Source organism: Daucus carota, chromosome 1 (genome assembly GCF_001625215.2).
Source record: "Daucus carota subsp. sativus chromosome 1, DH1 v3.0, whole genome shotgun sequence".
Taxonomy (NCBI): Eukaryota; Viridiplantae; Streptophyta; class Magnoliopsida; order Apiales; family Apiaceae; genus Daucus; species Daucus carota.
Genome location: NC_030381.2, coordinates 38,105,452 through 38,128,789, shown reverse-complemented (window position 1 = coordinate 38,128,789; position 23,338 = coordinate 38,105,452). Strand labels below are relative to the sequence as shown.

Sequence of the window (23,338 nt, the reverse complement as noted above, 5' to 3'; positions counted from 1 at the left end):
TCCATGTCCCAACCATTTGTATACAAATGATTGGGACGGAGGGAGCTTAGTTTAAATAAGCATAAATATTTAATATATCTTGACATATTTTGTTAAACTAATTATCTTTATCGGACGATATTTTTCCTTCCCCGAATCAGATTATCTGACATAGTTCCTTCGCCTTGTTTATCATAATCTAACAGATAATTTGAAAAAGGTAGTGAGCGTCGGATCATTTTTTTAAAATAATTGTTCGATTATTATTACACTACGCTTCGGTATGCAAGTTTTTTTTTTTTTTTTTTTCCTTCAGATTTCGGGGTGTAGTTTATTAAATTGCAACCATAATGCCTGGGCGGTTTCTGAGCATGGGTCTTAATAAATGATCATATGCTTCTTTAGATGCGAGACAGGTGAGGTGATTCTTTAAAGGTGAGGTGACCCTCTATTATGTTCGGAATTGCGAGAACAAAAGAGTAGTACTATTATATAATTATCGTAAATCTAACGAAGCACGGGTATCGCATTGACCTGTAAGTTACACTCGAATTATAATATCGCACATGGTGCACCCATCTGAAAGGACTAATCATTTGAGCGATGTACATCTTTTTTTGAGAAAAAGTGATGTACATCTTAGTTGTATGATTCTCTATCACAAAAATAAAGTTGATTTTCTTTGCTAACTTTTAATCGGTTGCTTTCCATAGAAACATCCCTGCCAAAGTTATCACCGAAGCTCCTCCGTGTTTAAAAAAGAAACAAAATAAAAAAATTGACAAGTCCATTTTAAATATTTTTAAACGAATTCGCTGATGTGTTCATGTATTAACAACCATTTTGTTAGAGGGTAAAATTTTATTAATTATAATTTTACTAATAGTGATATTCCTGCATGCAAAAAAGTTTTTACTAGTAAGTATTTTTTATTTTAGTAAATTCTAGAAGTCAAATTTGAATTCTACTTCCTTGGGATGATTGGATCTAAAATACATGTACATTTCAGTTTTTTTATCATATCATTTGACCAAGTTTAAATTAAATACTCATTGTACTATTATAAATGTCCATTTGACTTTTCACATGTGATTTAACATGCATAAAAGACATATTTTTTATTATTAGTTTTAGAAAAAAAAAGTTTGAATAAAAATATAAATCAAAAATTTTTGTTCACAGGGAGAAGAAATCATATTCATATATCATATGTTCACTATAAATCTCTAATTTAAGTAAGATTGTGCAAGGCCAGAGAGATGCTCCCTATTCACACATAGTAAAGTATATTAAAATCAAAATATAAAATGAATAATTAACATTAAAATAATAGTTATAAATAGTTAGAGTTTATACTTTAAAATATATAAATTTATATGATATATAAATCTTTGTATTAACTCATTCCCTCTGAACCAAACACACAAGATAAGCAGGGTTTGTTTATACATTAATCATTTATAATTTTCTTTATTAAATATATGTAACTAATATTATTTACTCATATTTATAATTAATATTGAATTTTTTTTAGCATGACCATTAATATTGAAAATACCATGGTAGGTCTAACAATTTAAATATCATTATTTATGTATTTTTCATTATAAAACATATCAATCAACAAAAATTATTAATTCTATTCAAAATCGTATATAGATATTTTTTAAGATTAATCAATTAAATCATAAAATTAAAACCGATCAATTTATGATAGGAGATGGGGAGTGTGTTGTTGTGTGAGTCGAGTTTGTAAATTTTTTGACTTTAAAAACTTGTATGTTTGTGTGAGAAGAGTCGTTTTAAAATTAAAAATAAGTCTGATTAAAAAAATGAAATTTGTAAGATATAATTTTTATTCAGCTTACCTTTTCTATAAAATAATTTACAAAAATTTAATTTTAACACTAAAATAAACAATCAATCAAATTTATTTATAAACCATAAATCATTAACCCAAATGGTCCTGAATTTTTTGTTGGGCTGCTGTTAGAACAACTGACTTTTGTTGATGTTTGGTAAGAATAAAGATCGTAGGCTTGAAGTCTAACAAGACGGTTAGCATCTGGTCTTATATTCCTCAGATTGGTTCACATTAATAATTTACTCACCGAATATAAATGTCAAAAAATTTAACCAAGATTTGAAACCTGTCAGCTTTTTTTTTCAAACCTGCTACAAACATTCTTCTGAATTCAGATTCAGGCCTCGGCATATTGATCCCCAAATGGGCGCTTCTTCTTCCAAAGCAAAATCTGTCCATGATTTCACTGTAAAGGTACCATTCTCCAATTTTGTACATACAGATATTTGCATGTGTATATATTTTATGTTACGAGAATACGATATGATCCTGATAAATTAACTTATTGTATGTGCATGAATGTGCTTTGTATTAATTGTCAAGAAATGAGTTGCAGGATAGCAAGAACAAAGAGGTAGACCTTAGCATCTACAAAGGGAAGGTTCTTCTCATTGTAAATGTTGCTCCCAAATGGTAATCTTGTTTTCTTTTATTTTTTTCTTTTTAATTTTTAATTAGTGTGGGTAGTTTGAATTACTTATGTGTTTTTGAAATTATATTTATTTTTGTGAAAGAACAGTAGTTGGGCGAATTCAAATTACTCGGAATTAACTGAGCTTTATGACAGATACAAGGATACAGGTATGATGTTCTTATACACCTTCTTTTGCCAGATGTTCATATTGTATTCAACTTTTCGAATATGTTTGCAAGCTTTTAGGGACTTGTTGGATTATTATGAGCAGGGGACGTGTGAGTAGCATTTAAAAAAAAATTATTAGCTTATTGTCGAGATACAATTTTGCTGGAAATTTGATAACTTCAACCTATAGTTTTGAAGGATGATTTATATTTTTAAATGAATTTGGACAATTTACAGATTTATGTATATTGGAATGAAATAAGAACATTATCCTTAAATTCCAGTCAGACAAATAAACAAGTGAAGTAGCCAACTCCCCCAAAGTGTTAGAAGTAGGCCTTAATTGGATTGTATACTATATTCAGCACAATGGTCTATGAAAACTGTTTCCCCGACAAAATTTTATCCATGATTATGAGTAGGCAAAATGGAAGGAGTTGAAATGGCATTACTTTTAGTGATTGTAATTTTGGGCAACGAAATTAAAAGTTTCGTGATTGGTTTTGGGTAGAATGGCAATGAAGAATGCTTTCTGACCCCAGTTTTACCATTGTTTAAGAGAACTTTTATACTAAGCTATTTCTATTATTTGCAGAAACTTGTGTGTTTTAGTATTCTTATGCACGTAGTTATTAAATCTTAACATTTGCATCATCAACGTACAGAGATCAGATTCCTTAAATGATTTTTCTTGTAATATGTATATTCTACTAGTTGAAACATTACAAGTCGCGCTGTTATATCTTGTCCGAGTGTGATTCAAAGATAGCAAATAGGCAACAACTTCTGCAAAGAGGTGAAACATTCTGGAGCTAACAAGATAGTTATTAAATCCCTAGCACCGCATAAAAACATTTCCCTCCTAGAGTAGCAGTTACTACGAAAAAGAGAAACTCGTTTATAGTCATTTGACTCATTTCTGTACATTCAATAATCAATGTACTTTACGGATAGAGGAATACATAGATTTGAACATTTTAAAATAAGAAATAGAAAGATTTTGTTGAAATTGTTTGTGAATTCAGGAAGCCTTACTCCCTTCAATTACCATTTGCATGCAATATTTGTTGACCTAAATTCTTTTTGTGCTCGGTTCAGTTTGCCAAATCTTATAAACTCATTATCTGTTTAAATTAAATATATGTTTCTTACAGAGTTGGTCAAATTCCAACATACTTGACACCTTTTTTTCCTCAATTAAGATTTTGAGATCCTGGCCTTCCCCTGTAACCAATTCCTGAAACAAGCGCCTGGAACAGGCGAGCAATTACAAAATTATGCTTGTGAGAAGTTTCAGGCAGAATACCCTGTCTTCCAGAAGGTTAGTAATGTGACTTCCATACTAGATGATGTGATATTGTGTTTTATGCTTCATGCGGTGTATGCTTCTCTTATATAGAAGCGACTCAGTAAAATATAATTAGATCCCCTCTTTGAACTGCTTCTCAATTTGAATTGTTGACCCTTTTTAAAATTTTCGTCACTTGCTAAAAAAAAAATTGTTCTGAAGTTTATAGATGCTTTATTTATAATAACAGATGAAACAAAGTCAACACCTGTTTCAGCTTTTAAGCCATTATTGTAATTCTTTCAAGCTGGTCCAGTGCATCCTTTCTTCTTAGTATTTATTTACTGAGGCAGCCAGGTAGGCAAGTGAACAATTAAAGGCACAGTGGTGGACATAGATGACCCATTTAGAGTAAATTTAGATTATTTTGTTGCTGGCTTATATGAGTCAAAACAACAAATCTAAAAGCTTAAGAGTCCACATTATAGAAAACAGATTATTTTGATTTGAAAGTGAATTATTTGATTTGAAATTCCACTTTGATGTTATATGTAGCTTTGCACTACATCTGCATCCTGAATTTTGTGGTTCACTAATTTCATACAATGTTATAGGTAGCTTTCTACTACATCTGCATCCTAAATTTTATAGTTCACTACTTCTGTAGAACCTATATACAATTTAAATTTTAAATCGACGTGGAAATCTCCAACCAATCCAGTAATAAAAGAGGACAAATTTCATGTATTAAAAAGGAGGCAAACAATAATAAGTTACGACATAATCTACAAAAAAGGCACAGATACACAAGACAATAAATATTAATGTATGGAGACAAATAGATTATTCATATATTTCAAGCAGGTATCCTGCACTGAGTTGAAAAAGTTAGTCACACGAGTTATAAAAAAGTTGATCACAAATGTTGTGACGGAGTTCTCAAAACACTTGAGACTCAAAGACTATAAAGAAAATGTAACTTTAGAAGTGTTTAAGGTTGCTGCTCCAAACTTATATACTCCTGATTGGATGGTGAAGTAGACGGGCATTATTCATCTTGAATTTGGTGTTTTGTAGTGTAGTTTTTTGCTGAACAAATGTAGAGAATTCTTCTTGTCAGTCTATCATTGAGGTCCAGATGTCCCAATACATGCCTTGTAACTCTGATATTATTTGATTGAGGACAAAATGCACTTTCTTTTGCATTCAGTCTATTCCAGTCTTATTGTTCGATCGAATGACTTCAATCCAATCACCAGCCTATTTCTTACATGTGTGTATCTTGCCTCTGCAGCACTAGTTCGATTTTGAATGCTCATAATAGTCTTTTTTCTCATCTTAGATATTACCTTCGAGTTCCCGTGCTAGACTGCTATAAGCTTATTACCATTGTTTTTGAGCTTTTAGCTCAATCACAGTGTTTTTCTTTGATTTTTGTTTATATTATCATAACAGACTGGTATTTATAGGTACTTGTCAACGGGAAAAATACAGCCCCCATCTACAAATTTTTGAAAGCCAGAACTAGAGGGTTTATGGGGTCAAGCATTAAATGGAATTTTACGAAGTTCCTTATTGACAAGGAAGGGAATGTCCTCCAAAGATATGGCACCACCACCTCACCACTGTCCATTGAGGTAAAACCCCGCCTTCTCACACACACACACGTGCTAGCCATCCTTGCATTTGCTCAAGATTTTCAAATTCACGCTTTATAATTTGTATAATGCCATGCAGGGAGATATCAAAAAGGCACTGAGACAATCATGAGAAACATCTAGTTTACCGGGGTAGACAATGTCAATTAGTTAAGCACATCAAGAAGCTATAGTGGTTTATTGGTTGATTGTATATTTTATTCGTTCCTGTAGTCTTTCATCGTGTGATATTCAAAAATGTGCCGGCAATTTAAAATTTCTCTGAGTGTTTATAGAAAATCGATATTAAGACATGAATACAGAACTTTCTTCTTGCAGTTCTGTATTGAAAGGCAACCATTTTAATTGAGAATGTAAGATGTTGCATCTGATATACATTTGTTATGGGTACACTTATTTTGAACTGAAATAAGGGGAATATATAGCACCCCAACAAAAGGCTTGATTCTTGTTCTCATTGGATAAACAATAAAACAATAAAACATTAAAACAAAACTGATCTCTTCTCAATAATAGAGTCTTCACCCTAACCAATCATCAGTCAGCCGCACGGTTTAAGCTTATCTGCTTGTCTGGCCAGAAGCCAGTGGAAAAAGATTTATTGCATATTCTTTTTTCCATCTCTTTCCCTACCTTCAGACAAGGACTTGTCTATGGCCAAGAAGTAGACATACATTGTTGGTGTTTACTACGCGGAGTCAAATAATTTCCTGGACCGTGTTGTCCGGAAAACTCTCCGGTCTTTGTCCCAAAACAGTTGTCGCCCCCTCCTATTTATTCAGCAAAAAGGATAAAAAAAAGTCTTTTCGATTCTCAAAAAGGAAAAAAAAAAGTCTTTGCCAGTAGTGTTATCGAGAGTTCGATTTTAACATGTTTAAATCTTTAAATCAAACGACATTTTTATCGCGTGATTTAAAGGTGTGATTCTGGGGACCGGATATCATCAGATTTTGATGGATGAACCATGTGGGATCGGACCCGGTTGAGGAATCTAACATGTGAAGACAACGATCCGAAAGGGGACGTGTCAAGGCAAGTTTGGCCAATGTATCGACCAGAAGGGCCATGTGAAGTTACATTTGAGGGTGAATTGGATTGTATGCATCCTAAACAAGAAAATGGTAGCCATCTGCCAATTGTAAAGTCATCACACATGTGCATGTTTGTGGCTTTAAACTCATCTGTCAGTGTTTGTGATGATCAGTGGCGAGCATGGTGTCTGATTGAGTTAGACAACAATTTGGTTCCACCTAAATACCTAATCAAGAATAATTGTTCTTTATGATAAGGTTGTGCCTCTCCTATCTCCTAGCCATCCATTATGTTTCCTTCATTTTGTCCGATCTTTGATTTCCTATACAATGTGTTCCCGTTATTTGGTAATCAAGGCTTCTGAGATCGATGATATCTATAGTTTTAGTTTCGAGTTTGAGAGTTTTGTTCTATTTTTAAAAGCGGCGGCATTTATACATAGTTAAATCACATCACGATCTTACTTAAATCTATATGACTAGAGTGTGGACACTTGGGGTTGGCCGGGACGATTTTAGAGAATCTACAATCTTTACATCAAATTATCGTATATCTCTGATGCTAGAGTGTGGACACTTGATTGAGAGTGGGGTTGATGAGAAATTGATAGAAACAGTTATATGTATTGTATGTTATGCATTATGTCTAGCGATCTAGGACATGTGAGAAGATATAAATGACAAATATTAACTTAAGAGCATAAAAGAAATTTTCTTTCGCGTTTGAGAATATTATTCAATTTTAGAGAGTAATATTATAAAATTGTCAAATCAAATCAACTATTTTTTTGTAAATCCCTAACGCCTAGAATATGGACACTTGGGGTTGGGCGAATGGGCGCCAAATCAAATGAACTGTTTTTCGTATATCCTACTAGTAGAGTATGGACGCTTGGGGTCGATGGTCGATGAAAATTTAGATGCATATAGTAGTGTAAGCATCATGACAAGCAATCCAGGACATGAATATGGATGACAAACGTTATTCTTAAGAGGATAAATGAACAAAGAGACAACTTAATCTGACTGTTTGTCCTTAGACCCTTTGACATGAGGGGACCATAACTGTTTTTCTGACCACATATCTCATTGCCTCATATCTCCACTTCTCCATGTATAAAAGACCTAAGCCTCCTCAGCTCACACCAATTAGTACCAACTAACAAACTCTCTCACACCTTCAACTCCACCAAACTTGCAGCTCACTTGCTCAGGCATTTCCTCAGATTTTTCGCATTTTATGGCCTCGAATTCGATCCCCGTTGGATGCTCAAAGCTGCGGCGTTGCTCGAAACAGATTCGACAGCAGAGAGCTAGACTTTACATCATATGGAGGTGCACGGTCCTTCTTCTGAACTGGCAAGATTAACCTGATTACTCTCGAATGGTTTGCTTTAGTTAATTAGGTGGTAGATGTTTGTAATGCTAAAGCTCGTAATATTTGGATTTTGGAGTATTTGACTAGGAAGGGATATTTAACATAGTAGAAGAGTGTCGTAAAGGGTTGCTTTAGCAGGAAAGTACATATTTTTCTTAGACGCGAGTCTTGTCCGTATTAATCACTCAGCCATGAAATGTTTTATTCGATTTTATGTGATGCAGAAATGTGATTGCGATGTCATTACACAGTATATGGAATGCGCTTTTTTCCCGATTATTCTGCATGTCTGAAGAGCACTAGGAGAGTACAGGGAGTATATGGATTTTAGGGGTGAATATGAATGGAATTCTTAAGATTTTTTTTTAAAAAAAATTCTCAAAATTCAAGTGTGTTGTTCAGATTTTATAAAATATATATTAGTATCTCAAAATATTTTGTTGGTATTTTAAATTATTATAAAAAGTTGATTATATTCGATCTTTATTTTATATTATATTTAAAAATCAGGTAGTACTTAATTAAAATTATTAAAATATGATGGCATTCAAGAGCCGATGAGTTTTTGTGAATTATAACATGGAGAATTTCGGAGATTTGCTGAGTATACTTAATGTTTATATAAGTTTTTACATATTTCACAAAATTTTGAGGAATCATGAATATTTTGACAATTTATTTTAGATTTTCAAGACTTCACATGAAATCAATGTCACCATTATTATATTCGATTGAGATTTTAAATTTTTTTTTCATTCATGAAATTTGTGGTTATTCAATTGAAATTGTTTAAAATTCATTGAAATCTTGAGATATTTAATTGGGATTTTAAATTATGTTACAACATCCGATGGTATTCAGTCATGATTTTAAATTATGATTTAAAATCTGATGATATTCAATTAAGATTGTTTAAAATCAACTAAAATCTGATGGTATTCAAATGCTGATAAAATTTTTAGATTTCATAGAATGATGGATTGTGTGGGATTTCGCAGTGTATATTAAGTTTTTTGAAATCCCACTAAATTACATGAGATTTTGAAGTATCGGATTTAAATCTTAAGAAATTTATATCAATTATGCAACATTTTATCAAAAATTCGCACAAAATCGAAATCACATTCAATCCATTAAAATTCATAATAAAAACAATCTAGTATTAAAATTCCAACGGATTACAACTCTAAGATTCCAATATAAAGATCGTTTACTGTGCGGCGAGTTGCAAGATCCTCCGTCCTCGCATGCATAAAAGCATCATCTTGACGATGGGAATATAGAAATCAAGTACTCCCTCCGTTGACAAGTGAATCGGAATTCGGAAAAAGTGTGAGTACCTCATAGGAATAGGACAAACAGAGTCCTCACAACATTTATGAAGGCACCAGTAAAGAAAGAACATTTATGAAGACACTTCACGAGTCAAATAGTATTTCTATTGTTCTCTCACCTTATAAATTAAGAGACGGAGAATGAGTGTTGACATAATACTGTAATTTTCATTAATATGGTCGCAAGCTATCATTTCATAATTCAAAATGTTAGATCGTTGGGTGTTTAGTTTCTTTTTTTTCTTCTTAAAATCATACGATCTAGTGCCGGATCGTATAACGCTTTGTAAGAGTTTTTAACCTAAGCACAACACGGTCTGACATTTTTTTTCCAAAAATCATGATGGATTATCTGGTATTAATATATAATATTTGGGGTCATATTTCCAATTCTATTATATATAACGGAAAAGAGAAAAATAGTGAGTAAAGTTTTGGGATCAAGTGATATTTTATGTATAAAAAGAATATAATGGAGATAATGAGTAGATATATAATGAAAATAATGAGTAGATATAGTTAATTTTAATATTATAAAATTTTACTATTTTTTGATATGTATTGAAATGTAAAAAATAAATATGTATTGAAATGTAAAAAATTTGACATCCTTGAAAAAGAATCATGAATAAAGTTGAGTTTCAAAAAATTCACAAAAAATATAGAGATAAATTTGTATTGAAAGAATATAGTAACATGTAATTCGAGACAAATTTTTTTCTTAAAAATAACATGTATATTGAGACTTAAGGATAAATGTATACAGCACTCGAGATTTCGAGTCACAGGTGACAAATCATCTACCACTCTATCGGTGAAGATGAAGAGGTCGGGAGATATTTTTTTTATTAAATATATATATATATATATATATATATATATATATATATATTTAATATAACTGGGTTTGAAGCCGAAATCATGCTATTTAAAAATAAAAACGACTTCAAACAACCATCATATTATTTATGTATAATTTGATTTTGATTTCTGATTTAATTATATTAGCTGAAAATATCGAATAATATAATTTATATTATTTTTTAAAAAAAATTAAAAAATAGTTGATGACATTAAATTCTGGTTCCAAGCACGGTCAACCTGGGTAATTAGTTCTGAAAAGGATTCAGTCTCTTAGATATTTTCCTATATGGGCTTGCATGCTGTAACACATTCGTGTTTGTATGTAGATACGTTTTATTTCTATCTCTCTGCATCTATTCTAGGTACGTTTCCTTTCACACTCTCTAAATCTTTGTCCTAAAAACTTGCCGTAATTTACTCTCCTTAACCCTACAACCTTAAATCATTACAGCTCTGCCTAGGTTAATCTTTTTTCTCTGTTTAACTATAACAATGTACATGTGTGTGTGATTATGTGTGTTCAATGTAGATGCAACTTTGTGTTCTGATCATGTGATTTTTTTGTTTAGTTGAATACTTTGTGTTCTAATCATGTGTTTTTTTGTTTAGTTGAATGATTGGTTTGATTTGATTAGGTTAACAAGTATGGAGTCCTATTATAAATTGCCTGTTGCTAAGAGAACTAGGTCAGGTAGTGATAGGTTTATAGAGGAGGAATTTAAGAAACTTAAAAGTTCTGGCCGCCAGGTTGCGGTGGAGGCTGATGTGGTGGTTCCGGTTGTGTTGGTTGAAGATGATGATGAAGGGTTAAGTGGGAATGCGAGGGGGAGGGGTGGGGATGGGAGAGAATGCAAGGGGAAATCTGAGAAGGGTAAAGAGTTGGATAAAGATAGTGAGAGTGATTGTGATGTGATTGTAGTGGGAGAGAGGGATTTATGTAAAGATGATGATGATGATTCGGATGTTGTTGAGGTGTTGGCTTTTGACAAGGGGGAAGAGAGGGAAATTGAAAGGGTAGTAGATGGTGGTGGTGGTGATGATGTGGAGGAGGAGGAGAGGATTGATTCTTTGTCGAGTGAAGATGCGAGTGAAGAATCTAATGAAGATACAAATGATGAATCCGATGAGAGTTTTAGAGATGAGGGTTTTGTTGGATCAGATCATGCTGAGAGTTCGGATGATTCAAGTTCTTATGCAAAGTCTGAGGATGAAGGAGACAATGATTCTGATGATGGTTGTGGGACAGATAGAAGAATTGAAGGGAAGAATGGTTTTAAAAGGAAGGGGAGGGAGAAGGGGAAGTTCGCCGAGGGAAGTGGAAGGGAAAATGATAGAGGGGAGAAGGAAACGGTTGATGGCAGATTTGAGGACAAGGTAGAAACATTTGAGCTAGAAGAATCAAGTGAAAGCGATGATGAAGATGGGAACAGCTCATGTCATTTTGATGACTCCGATGAAGAAAATGATAGTTCAAAGTCTGAAACAAGTGTTGGTAGGAAGAATGGGAAGCGAATTGTTAAGAGTGGATTTCTGAAAAGAACACAGAATGTTGCAGATCGTCTTCGATCAGATGCACTTATAACATCCAGAAGTAAAAAAGTGAGTTTAAGGAAAGATGGCTCGCAGATTCAACCTTTGGTAGAGACTGATGATAAAAGTCGTGACATATATGGTGGCAACAGAAGGAAAAATCTGAAGATGACCACTGGGAGAAACGCAGATGAGGATATTGACCCTGTAAAGGCTTTTTGTGCTTTTTTCGCTGGTAAAAGAGAGGGTCTAAAAAAGATTGAAAAGGAAGAAATAAAACACAAGTTCTGGTTTCCTGAAAAGAAGCCAGTTGAGAAATCAGCTTTCGATGCAGAGCTTGATCGGCTCTTTGAAGATCTGAACACGGCCCTTACTTGTGAAGATATTGGTTCAACTCAACTGGTAAGTATTAATTATTAACTTAATTTGCATGCACAATAAAAAAAAACACCATGTGTTTAATGTACAAGTTGTATTTATCATGTTCTTGACTGCTGTTATTAGTTCCCATAAATTTCATGTTTCTTATAAAGTGTAGGCTCTGCTTTATTTTGGAAAACCAAGTTGACATATATACTAGGTATCCATATTCTGTTATCAAAATCATGTAGTAAGATGTTGACTGTAATTTATTATGATGTGAAATTATAACTGTTTCCTATTTTGGTCCTAATTTAGTCTATCTTTCTATCTTAATGCTTCACCTGGTAGATCTAAAGTCTCGGGTATTGAACATAAGCTTCAGTGATGCATGTTGAAACCTCATAAACATAGAAGAGTAGAAGAAACTAGTATTGAACATTAAGCTTCAGTGATGATGTTCTTTTAGGACATCTTTTAAATATGAAGTGTTTGATGATATTTTAGAAATTTTCATAATATAACCCATTGAAGAATACATGTTCTTGACTTTAATGTTATTACTAAACTAAGATTCATTTTTTTTATGTGAACTCATGTTATCACTATTGAACTGCATATGTTTGTTTAAGAATGAGATCCTTACTAAAAGGTAATACAATAAGGAAATTACACTGAAACAGACGAGCAGTATACTTGTTAATGAAGCATGAAAATTCTTTCTTTCTGTTTTTTCCATTAAAGCATATATGTTCTAAATTTCCATCTATACCATTAGGCACTAGATTAATATATTCAAAATATATACATATAAGGACATTGATCGTTTTTCTGACCACATGCAGGAGGTTGATAATGGTGATCACTGTAAGATGCAAAGTGATTGTAATAGAGACAAACACGATCTTGTTCTTGATGAACAAATCGGACTTGTATGCAAATATTGTTCGCATGTGAGCCAAGAGATCAGACATATTCTTCCAACCTTTGTAAGTTATATACTAGGCTTTGTCTAGACTTTTTTGTGCTGACTTTTCACTTAAGAAGGATCTCCTATTTCGCAAATAGGAGAGCTGATAATTATTTTCCAGTCCTATTGTATGAATACGCATTTTCTATATCTTGTATCTGAAATAGGAGCATTTTCTTTTAGTTTTGCAAGGTGCAGTGTTCTTTAAAGTATTTCTCACGCTCTTTACATATCTGCTTTTGGATTTTCCGACTCTCAACTTATTATTACTCAATTAATATTTTGCATGAACGTTGTTTGTGTACAGAGCACCTCTGATCCTCAGAGTCGTAGGAGGAGACATTTTGTACAACCTGAATGCCCTTTATTTTCAGATTACTTCCAAGGCATGGTTTCTGAACGACATGATTATGATGATTACAACACTATAGGAAGTGTCTGGGATTTGGTACCAGGGGTGAGAAGCAGCATGTATGAACACCAGCGTGAAGGTTTTGAGTTCATCTGGAAGAATCTTGCTGGCGGAATTATGATAGACGAGTTGGAGAAGCCCCTGTCCAGTTCTGGTTCTGGATGCATTATATCGCATGCCCCTGGGACTGGAAAAACTCGCCTTACAATCGTATTTCTCCAATCATTCATGAGGATGTACCCAGATTCTCGGCCGGTAATCATAGCTCCTAAGAGCATGCTTCTTACTTGGGAAGAGGAGTTTAAAAAGTGGAACATCAATATACCTTTCCATAACATGGACAACCTGGAGTTTTCTGGCCAGGAAAATTCGGCAGCTGTAAAAATTTCGAGGATGGGAGGGCACAACAGGAACAATAAAACTCTTGCACGTTTAGTCAAGCTTTATTCATGGAAAAGGGACAAAAGCATATTGGGAATAACATATGCTTTATTTGATAAGCTTGTGAGCGCTGAGACAAGTAATGCTGAGTGCGATCCTTCAGAAGAGCTTATGGGGAATGTCCTCCTTCAGCTTCCTAGCATTATTGTACTGGATGAAGGACACAATCCCCGCAATGACCAAAGCCGTATCTACAACTCTTTACTCGATGTTGAGACTGAGAGGCGCATCATACTGTCAGGAACTCCCTTCCAGAATAATTTTGTTGAGCTATATAATACCCTGCGCTTGGTGAGCCCCAAATTTGACAGTAAATCTTCCAAATTTGATGATACATTGGAGAAAAAGTTGAGGAAGATCAGCAAAGAATTAAAATCTAATTGGTCGGGCCGTAAACTGATGGAGCTAAAGCATATGATTAGTCCTTTTGTCCATGTGCATAAAGGAAAGATAATTCAAGAAAGATGTCCCAGATTGAAGGACGCCTTGATCCGCTTGCAGCCGACAGATTTGCAGGAGGAGCTAATAGCTGCCCTGAAAACCAAAGATCATAAAAATGGCCACTTTGAAATAGCACATGAAATTTCACTAGTATCTGTCCATCCCTCGCTCTTGCCAAAGCAATGTTTTCGATTGCATCAGTTCTCATCTTACAAGGATAAGCTGCAAAGACTAAAAAAAGATCCTTATTCCGGTGCAAAGACAAAATTTGTTATAGAACTTTGTCGGCTGAGTGTGGCACTGAAAGAAAGGGTATTGATTTTTGGTCAGTTTATTAAACCTTTGAAATTAATCAAAAAGCAGCTCCAGAGTTACTTTGGCTGGACTGAAGGAAGGGAAGTGTTATATATGGATGGAAAACTTGAAGCAAAGCAGCGACAATCTTCAATCAGTGCTCTGAATGATCCAAAAAGCAAATCAAGGGTACTTTTGGCATCTATAAAGGCTTGTTCTGAAGGCATCCATCTGGTGGGAGCTTCGAGAGTTGTTCTGCTAGATGTAGTGTGGAATCCCTCTGTCGAGAGACAGGCAATAAGTCGAGCCTATAGGATTGGCCAAACAAAAATTGTCTACACCTACCATCTTATAGCCGAAGACATGGAAGTCCGTAAGTACAAGGTACAGACTGCCAAGGATCGATTGTCGGAGATGCTGTTTTCTTCGAAAGACACGGATAGCTTGCAGAAGAATTCGCCGGATATGGTCTCTGAAGATAGGATCTTGCAAGAGATGTATCAACAGAATGATAAGCTAGGTGGCTTATTTAAACAAATTCTTTACCAGCCAAAAGAATCAGATTTGATAGATACATTTGATGTGGTTGCATAGGAGTGATTTGGAAGAAAATCTTTTTGTTGGTTCAGAAAAGGTATCCTAGACCTATTACCTATGTGATAAAAGTTCCATACACAGAGCAGCCAAAATATTGATAGTGGATAGTTCTTGACGGTCATCATTAATTAACAGATGGAGAATGGTATGTGCATGTTGGCAACAGTTTCTTAATCCTCTTTCAAATTAGTAAATGTCTCTATGTAATATCAGTCTTTCATTCATTTAGTAGATTAAAGGGATCTCAACTTTCCTTGAAACGAATTTTAAGTATTTTAAAAATGAATGACAGCCTGATATTCTCTATCTATATAAGCTCAGTTCATTGTTTACTTGGCGGCTTTGTTAAGATTTGTCTATATACTTGCTACATCTGCGTGGTGCTTTGTATCATACATGTGACAGATTATCATCTTTGGGTCTCAAGCTCGTTCATCTCTTCTTGATATTATGTCTCATTAATGTGAAATCTTGCATGTCTGCCACTCTGAGTGCTTGTGAAGTTAAGAGCGGTTTTGCATGAACATGGGGATTGCTTAGGCACATTTGGCCTTACAGCCTGAATACACTTGGATCTCTAATATAAATGGTAAGTACGGTAAAGGTTTTCTAGGTGGAGGTTTCATTTTCCAGAGTAGTAAGTAGAAACCTACTAAATGCTTATGCCAATAATTTTGTCTTCTACTTTATTGAATTTTATCTACTCTGATGCATTTTATTTGAATTTTTTACTAGCTTATTGAATGTTGCATTGCTTCCGATATGAGTTATCAGGCTATCTTCACTATACTTGCTTTATAGAAGGTTATTTCCTATGGTTTGTGATCGATTATAGAATAGAAATATGTCGTTTGGTCATTATAGAAAAACAGCTTTATACCGACTCCAGGTGTATTGAAGGAAAATAAGTGGAATATCACATCCCTGGATGAAAATAAGTGGAATAAGGGATACCACTTTTTTTTTTTTTTTTTGCCGAATAAGGGATACCACTTAAGTCTATGGTGGTCTGTATCTAAACATTCACCTCTGAAACAAAAAATATTGTCTGCGTGCAGTGATGGATCATCATCTGTATAAAATGAAATTATTTGTTGGTTATTATGTTAACAGCTATGGAGAGGATTCTACCTTGTTAATCTTTTTTTGATAGAATTATAACGTCTCATTAATGTGAAATCTTGCATGTCAGCTGCCACTTTGGGAGCTTCTGATGTTTAGAGGGGTTTAGAGGGGTTCTGCATCAACATGGAAATTTCTGCGACACATTTTCGACTCTTGGCCTAAATCTACTTGGGTTTCTGACATGGATGGTAAGTTTGGTAAATGCAGTAAGCAGATCCTGCCCACAGTGTATTTAGCCATTAAGGTTTTAAACAGAGATTACCTAGAGTTTCCCAGGTGAAGGTTCCATTTCCTAGAATAGGAAACATTGTTAGAATATTCTCCCAATACTTGCGGTGCAGATTTTGGGAGAATTGGTCCTTAACATGGTATGGCTCGCGGGGACACGAAGACAAAATTATGCCCCCAAAAGATTGGTGCATGTGATCCATTCTCGACCCAAAAATAAAATTTCAGGTTTTGGGAGAATAATAGTAATTGAATATGAACTGTTGACAACCGAAAGAAAAGCACCACAATTGAACTTTTGACAACGGCCAAGTCTCGGTTGCAGGCTTTTTAAGTCGGTTCATTCACAATCTACTTCAATTACTCTTATTATTTACCAGTTAGTTTGTTAGTTTTAGCATTGCTATTTGTTGATCATCAATGAAAAATATTAGTTGCTGCATGTTTTGAATTCAAATGTTGGTATATATCTTTATGATTGAAACTTATGAGGTAAACCTAACCTCTTTTATTACATTTTGGCAAGATGCATTGTGAAACTCTAGTGACTGAACCTGCAGTTTCTATTTTAGTTCTTACTTGTATCTCCAGCAAGGTTTATCAATTAATTCTCAGGCCATATATGTCACTTAAAAGTATGTCGCTGCTGCTCTGCTCTGCTAGCCAAAGGTAGAAGATGCTTAGAACACTCAACGTTTGTAAGAACAGGCTACAATGAATGAGGCAGATGATAGAAAGAGGAAAGTGTGTCCTGAGGTTGTTGCCTGGGATTATTTGTCATCTTTATTTCGTGTTGGGAATCATTTTAAATCATACTCCCTTTCTTGTTTTTCATGCGAGATTCCATGATTGTTCGATTATAATTATAATTTCAAAATTTTACTTTACAAATAAAGTTATATAATTAAAATTTTAATCAACCAAATTTTTTATATAAACATTTAAATCACTAAGATGTAAAATAACTTCTTCCTATCCAACCATAAAGTCCAGGTCTTTACATATTCTGGTTTATCCGTATTTGAATTTCAAAGATTAAACATGTCATTTTATGACTATGATTAAGCATTATTTTTCTATCATTTTAAAAACTGAAAATTATATCTTAAAATAAATTATACTCCCTCTGTCCCATTTAATTGTATACGTTTCTTTTCAACTGCTCGACACGCATTTCAATGCTCTTATAAAATATAGTTCCGTAACTTATTTTTGAGATTTTCTTTTTCTGAATAAAAATATAACGTCCAAACTTTAATTCAGAAAAAGAAAATTTAAAAAATAAATTACACAACTACATTTTACCGTGCCGCGTCCCCGTCCCCCAATGTATAGGGGACGGAGGGAGTACATACTAGTAGATAATGATAAAATTATTTAATACTTTTTGAATTACACAATGTATACAAGATTCAGTCAAATTTGAAAGAAAAAAAAAAGGCACGATGGAGCAGCTAGCCTAAATTTGAAAGCTATGCAAAATAGTAACCAGTTCCGATGCTTGGTATTCTCAAAAGAATAAAATCCAAGCACTCTCTCATGAATCACCCCTGTCTATAACACCAGTACCAGTAGCTATATACACAATACATGCACAGATATAGAAGGAATCACTTATTTGTCCATTGGTCTCAGACTTAGCAGGTAAACAACCAATGACTCCTTGCCTCTTTTGGCACTCCTCACTTTAACTTTTGCCCCGGAAGAGCACTAAATATTACTTATAAGTATAGCTTTTCATCTTCCCTCTTATCTACCAAATTCTCTCTCTCTCTCCAGCAATAAGTCTCTCTCTTAGAACACACAGCAACTTATTTGCAGTTATGGATTCTGGAGAGTTGCCGGTAGCTAAGCGCACGAGGTTGGGTTTTGATAAGATTTTGCATGAGACTTTAAGGAAGGAGAGGGCCAGGAAGGGCAGAACTTCCGGCGCCGGAGCTGCCGGACCGGAGATTAAGGTGGAGCACGTGGATTTGGTTTCTGATGAAGATGATGAAGGGCCGAGTGTGGTCAAGAAGGGTGAGAGTTCGAAATCGAGAAGATTTGAGGGGGGATTTAAAAAGGGTGAAAAGAGGGAAAAAGCGTGTTATTCAAGTGAGGATGATGTAGTTGAGATGAGTTGTGTTGATGTTGATAAGTTTGTGGATAAATTTTTGAGTGATGAAGAGAGTGATTCGGATATTAGGGTGATTTCTGTTGTTGATATAGGGGAGGAGAATGCAGATGAGAGAATGGTGGATGGCGGTGATGATGGTACTGATAATGATCAAGATGACGAGGTAGATGTGGCTTTGGATGCGAAGGGGGATGATTTATCACATAAAACAACATCTAGTGAAGATGATAGTTTTTATGATGATGAGTCGGATGAGTCTTATAGAGAGGACCGGAAAGAGTCAAGATCTGATCATGATGAGAGTTTGGATGATTCGAGCTCATGTGATGATGAGGAGGAGGTGAGGTGCAAGGGGAAGGGGAGGATAGTTGAGAGTGGACAAAGACGAAGCAAAAAGGTTAAAAGGAGGCGGGGAGATTTTGAGCACAGAGGGAAAAGGAAGGTGGATTTCGAGTTTACAGAATCAAATTCGAATAATGATGAGGTGAGGTGCAGAGTTTGGGAGAAGAAAGATGTCGAATGCAACGGGAAGGTGAGGATGTCTGAGAGTGGAAAAGGGGGAAGCAGAAATGATAAAAGAAAGAAGGAAGACTATGAGTGCAGAGGAAAAAGAAAAGGGGTTTCTTTTGAGCTTGAGGAGTCAAATTCTAATGATGATGTGAGGCACAGAATTTGTGAGAGTTTGGTTGAAAAATGTTACAGAGATAAAGTAAATTCAAGTCAAGATGGACAATGTGATCCAAAACCTGAGGTGGTGGAGATTTATTCTTCGTCGGAGAATGACAATGAAAGTCAGGAAAATTATGTTAAGAGAGATGGCAGAGAAAGACAGAAGAATCTGAAGATGGCTGCTAAAAGAAAAGCAAGTAAGAAGCTGGATTTTCTTGAGATTCTTGCTGATAGTCTAGATGGTGATGGAGAGGTTGTGGAAGAGGCTGAGAAGGAAAAATCGCAACACAAGTTCTGGTTTAGAGACGAGGATGAGAAGCCGGTGGAAAAATCAGACTTTGATAAACATGTTGATGAACTCTTCAAAGAGCTGAACATGTGCCTCACTTTTGAAGAGATTGGTTCTACTCCACCGGTAAGAATATAAGTTGCTTTCATTTATCTCAACTATCTTTATCTTCTGGCGCAGCTTGCATTTTCATTCTTGAACTGCTTATGCTTGTTTAGCGATTGAATCCTCCTGAGAGCCTAACACAATTAGCAAATAAGGGGAAACAAGTAGTATACTTTTAGGGTAGTGTGCATTTGCAATTCTATGAAGCTTGAATTTTTATTACTGAGTCAAAATTAATCTTTTCTAGGCTTACTCATATAATGTCTTGACACTGTTTTCCAATTCAAAATATACAAAACAGGAAACTGATTGTTCTTCAGACCATATGAAGGTTGACAATGATGATCACTGTAAAACAGAAACTGATCAGGCTACTCTTTGTAGTCAAGGAATTCACCATCTTGTTCTTGATGAACAAATCGGAATCATATGCAAGTGTTGTTCGCACGTGAGGCAAGAGATCAAGCATATTCTTCCAACTTTTGTAAGTCATGCTATTCTTTGTCTCTCCTTTTGAGTGTTAAATTGATTTCGGTTATGAATAATCTCATATTCGGTATATAGAAGCATCTGATGATGAGTAATTCATAGTAGGTGCGTTGTTCTTCTGGTTTTGTCAATTATTCCATTCTGTCAAGTGTTTGTCATGTTATTTAGATATTTGGTTTTTGCTTTAAAGACTCTGGTTAGTAATGAAGTTGCTTAAAAAATCCACTTTGAACTTTGTGTACAGAGCAAGCCTTCGCCACAGACACGGAGAAGGGGTTATTTTGAACAATCGGGATGCCCTATATACTCAGATGATTTTGAATACACTGATGCCAGAAGACATAATTCTGAAATCTACAACATCACTGGAACTGTCTGGGATTTGGTACCAGGAACAAGGAGTAGCATGTATGAACACCAGCGTGAAGGCTTTGAGTTCATCTGGAAGAATCTTGCTGGTGGAATTTATATTGAGAAGTTGGAGAAGCCACTGTCGAGTTCTGGTTCTGGATGCATAATATCACATGCCCCTGGGACAGGGAAAACTCGCCTTACTATTATATTTCTCCAATCATTCATGAAGCTGTACCCAGATTCTAGGCCAGTAATCATAGCTCCTAAGAGCATGCTTCTCACATGGGAAGAGGAATTCAAAAAGTGGAACATCAATATGCCTTTCCACAATTTGAACAACCCGGAGTTCTCGGGCCAGGAAAATCCAGCAGCTGTAAGCTTTTCAAGTAAAGGAAGGGACAGCAGGAACAATGTAATGTTTACTCGTGTGGTCAAGCTTTTGTCATGGATAAGGGACAAAAGCATCCTGGGAATAACATATAAATTGTTTGATAAACTTGTGAGTGAAGCATCACAAACTGTTGGCTGCACTCCTATTAAAAGGAAAATGGGGAAAGCCCTTCTAAAGCACCCTAGTCTTTTAGTACTGGATGAAGGACACACACCCCGGAACGACCAAAGCAGTATCTACAAGTCCTTGCTTGCTGTTAAGACTCAGAGGCGCATCATTTTGTCGGGAACTCCCTTCCAGAACAATTTTGATGAGCTATATAATACCCTGCGCCTGGTGAACCCCAAATTTGATGGCGAGATGAAGAAAAGCCTAAGGAATCTCAGCAAAGAAGTACAAAATAAGTGGTCTGCGCATAAACTTGGGGAGCTAAAAGTTATGATTAGCCCTTTTGTGCATGTGCATAAAGGAAAAATACTTCAAAAAAGCTGTCCAGGTCTAAAGGATGCCTTGATTCACTTGCAGCCGACAGATTTGCAGCAGGAGCTAATAGGTGTTCTGAGTACTGATGACATGAAAGCTCGCAACCTGGAATTTTCAAACGTGGCTACCCTGGTATCAGTCCATCCCTCACTATTACCTGAGAGATATTTTGAAGAACATCAATTATCTACTTATAAGGATAAGCTTAAGAAGCTAGAAACAGATCCGTTTTCCGGTGCAAAGACAAAATTTGTTGTGGAAATCTGTAGGCTGAGTGAGGCGCTAGATGAAAAGGTACTCATTTATAGTGAAATTCTCGATCCTCTGGTCTTTATAAAAAAGCAACTTCAGACATACTTTGGGTGGACTGAGGGAAAAGAAGTGCTATATATGTGTGGAGAACTTCAACCAAAGCAGCGCCAAACTATAATCAGTTCTGTCAATGATCCGAGAAGCAAAGTGAGGGTACTTTTAGCTTCGACAAAGGCTTGTTCAGAAGGCATAAATCTTGTTGGGGCTTCAAGAGTTGTTCTGCTGGATGTGGTGTGGAATCCTTCTGTTGAAAGACAAGCAATAAGCCGAGCCTATAGAATCGGCCAGAAAAAAATTGTGTACACTTACCATCTTATTGCACAAGAGATGGACAACAGAAAATACAATGCTCAAACTGCCAAGGACCGGTTGTCAGAGATTGTGTTTTCTTCGGATGACAAGGATAGCTGCAAGGAAAATGTTCCAAAGATAGTCTCTGAAGATGAAATCTTGCAGAAGATGATTCAACACAATGACAAGCTAGGAGGCTTGATCAAACAAATTGTTTACCAACCCAAAGATTCGAATCTTATAGATACATATGATTTGGTTGCCGAGTAACCAAACTGATGAAAAATGTTATGTGTGCATGTGGGCAATACCTTTCCACTCTCTTAAATTAGCAACTCTCTCTTATGTTATCTGAGGACCTCTCTTTTGTATGGAACAATGTTCTGAACTTCTAAATATCATGTTTAAACTGCAAGATTGCAATTTTATGAAGTGATTGAATGACTGATGCTTCACTTTATAAAAACCTGATCATTGTGAACTCAGTGGCTTCTGTAGATGTATTTGCTTGTTATATGAAGCGTTTTAAGTGATTTGTTTGTTATACATGCTATTAATCATATTCTTATGCTGGGAAGAACATTTTCCAGATATTCTCTTTTTCCCGGATACAGCGTGTGAAGACAGTTCAATTTCTGGAGACACATTTGGACTTGCTGATGTTAATGACCAATATGGTAAAAGTTGCTAAGAAAAGTGTCCTGGTGAGGTTTTATTACCTAGTATGATGAAAATAGTAGAAATCTGCTATTGATCATGCTTCAGCTAGAGACTTGGAATTCACTGAAATTAATCCAGTATAAGTTTTGATTTTATGGAACTGCAGACGCAATGTAATGTTCAAAGTAAGTTTGTTGAAAACTGCACTGTCTGCGATTGAGTCTAGTATGTTGTCATATATTTTTCTATGATTCGTCTACGGCAAAGGGACTGCATTTGATGTAAGAATGCTGCATTATCTATGTGCTGTAGTTCTTCCAATCTGGATTAACAGGTTATCTTTGGTAGAGGGATGAAAATACAACTTTCTCTGGGCAACTACTTCCAAACTTTTTATCATTGAACTCAGTTGTCGATCAGTGGAGGTTTAATTGTATCTCACTTTTTAAATCCATTTTTCATTCCTCGTAATGATAAATAGATAGATAAATATATACTAATGATTAACCATTCCTCATTTATCTTTAATGACTAAATATTCATTCAGATTTAGAATTTAATATTATAATAATAATAGAGAACC

At 35.0% G+C, this 23,338-nt stretch overlaps 4 protein-coding genes across 4 annotated transcripts; all 4 read left to right on the top strand.

Annotated features, from left to right (window-relative positions):
- The first annotated feature begins 2,002 nt into the window (after positions 1–2,002).
- LOC108210181 (probable glutathione peroxidase 5) lies at positions 2,003–5,962 on the top strand. Its single transcript, XM_017381466.2, has 6 exons — positions 2,003–2,257; positions 2,400–2,476; positions 2,583–2,644; positions 3,848–3,966; positions 5,403–5,570; positions 5,671–5,962. The coding sequence occupies exons 1-6, from the start codon at positions 2,207–2,209 to the stop codon at positions 5,701–5,703; spliced, it is 510 nt and encodes a 169-aa protein (XP_017236955.1). The 5' UTR covers positions 2,003–2,206; the 3' UTR covers positions 5,704–5,962.
- A 1,652-nt stretch (positions 5,963–7,614) lies between these two features.
- LOC135148303 (small polypeptide DEVIL 14) lies at positions 7,615–8,279 on the top strand. The gene has a single exon (XM_064082876.1). It carries the CDS (start codon positions 7,863–7,865, stop codon positions 7,989–7,991), a length of 129 nt encoding a protein of 42 aa, XP_063938946.1. The 5' UTR covers positions 7,615–7,862; the 3' UTR covers positions 7,992–8,279.
- A 2,185-nt stretch (positions 8,280–10,464) lies between these two features.
- Positions 10,465–15,551, top strand: LOC108204507 (SNF2 domain-containing protein CLASSY 3). The gene is made up of 4 exons (XM_017373988.2): positions 10,465–10,560; positions 10,834–12,130; positions 12,934–13,077; positions 13,366–15,551. Exons 2-4 carry the CDS (start codon positions 10,844–10,846, stop codon positions 15,238–15,240), a joined length of 3,306 nt encoding a protein of 1,101 aa, XP_017229477.1. The 5' UTR covers positions 10,465–10,560; positions 10,834–10,843; the 3' UTR covers positions 15,241–15,551.
- Positions 15,552–18,033: 2,482 nt separating this feature from the next.
- LOC108204839 (SNF2 domain-containing protein CLASSY 3) lies at positions 18,034–22,639 on the top strand. The gene is made up of 4 exons (XM_064082869.1): positions 18,034–18,240; positions 18,376–19,796; positions 20,077–20,259; positions 20,509–22,639. Exons 2-4 carry the CDS (start codon positions 18,420–18,422, stop codon positions 22,363–22,365), a joined length of 3,417 nt encoding a protein of 1,138 aa, XP_063938939.1. The 5' UTR covers positions 18,034–18,240; positions 18,376–18,419; the 3' UTR covers positions 22,366–22,639.
- Positions 22,640–23,338: the final 699 nt, after the last annotated feature.

Excerpts from the sequence above, each read along its gene's own strand:
- LOC108210181 (XM_017381466.2), top strand. The coding sequence starts at position 2,207 with ATGGGCGCTTCTTCTTCCAAAGCAAAATCTGTCCATGATTTCACTGTA. Across the intron at positions 3,967-5,402 it reads AATACCCTGTCTTCCAGAAG|GTACTTGTCAACGGGAAAAA; the intron begins GTTAGTAATGTG and ends TGGTATTTATAG. Across the intron at positions 5,571-5,670 it reads CCTCACCACTGTCCATTGAG|GGAGATATCAAAAAGGCACT; the intron begins GTAAAACCCCGC and ends AATGCCATGCAG.
- LOC135148303 (XM_064082876.1), top strand. The coding sequence starts at position 7,863 with ATGGCCTCGAATTCGATCCCCGTTGGATGCTCAAAGCTGCGGCGTTGC.
- LOC108204507 (XM_017373988.2), top strand. The coding sequence starts at position 10,844 with ATGGAGTCCTATTATAAATTGCCTGTTGCTAAGAGAACTAGGTCAGGT. Across the intron at positions 12,131-12,933 it reads ATATTGGTTCAACTCAACTG|GAGGTTGATAATGGTGATCA; the intron begins GTAAGTATTAAT and ends GACCACATGCAG. Across the intron at positions 13,078-13,365 it reads GACATATTCTTCCAACCTTT|AGCACCTCTGATCCTCAGAG; the intron begins GTAAGTTATATA and ends GTTTGTGTACAG.
- LOC108204839 (XM_064082869.1), top strand. The coding sequence starts at position 18,420 with ATGGATTCTGGAGAGTTGCCGGTAGCTAAGCGCACGAGGTTGGGTTTT. Across the intron at positions 19,797-20,076 it reads AGATTGGTTCTACTCCACCG|GAAACTGATTGTTCTTCAGA; the intron begins GTAAGAATATAA and ends TATACAAAACAG. Across the intron at positions 20,260-20,508 it reads AGCATATTCTTCCAACTTTT|AGCAAGCCTTCGCCACAGAC; the intron begins GTAAGTCATGCT and ends CTTTGTGTACAG.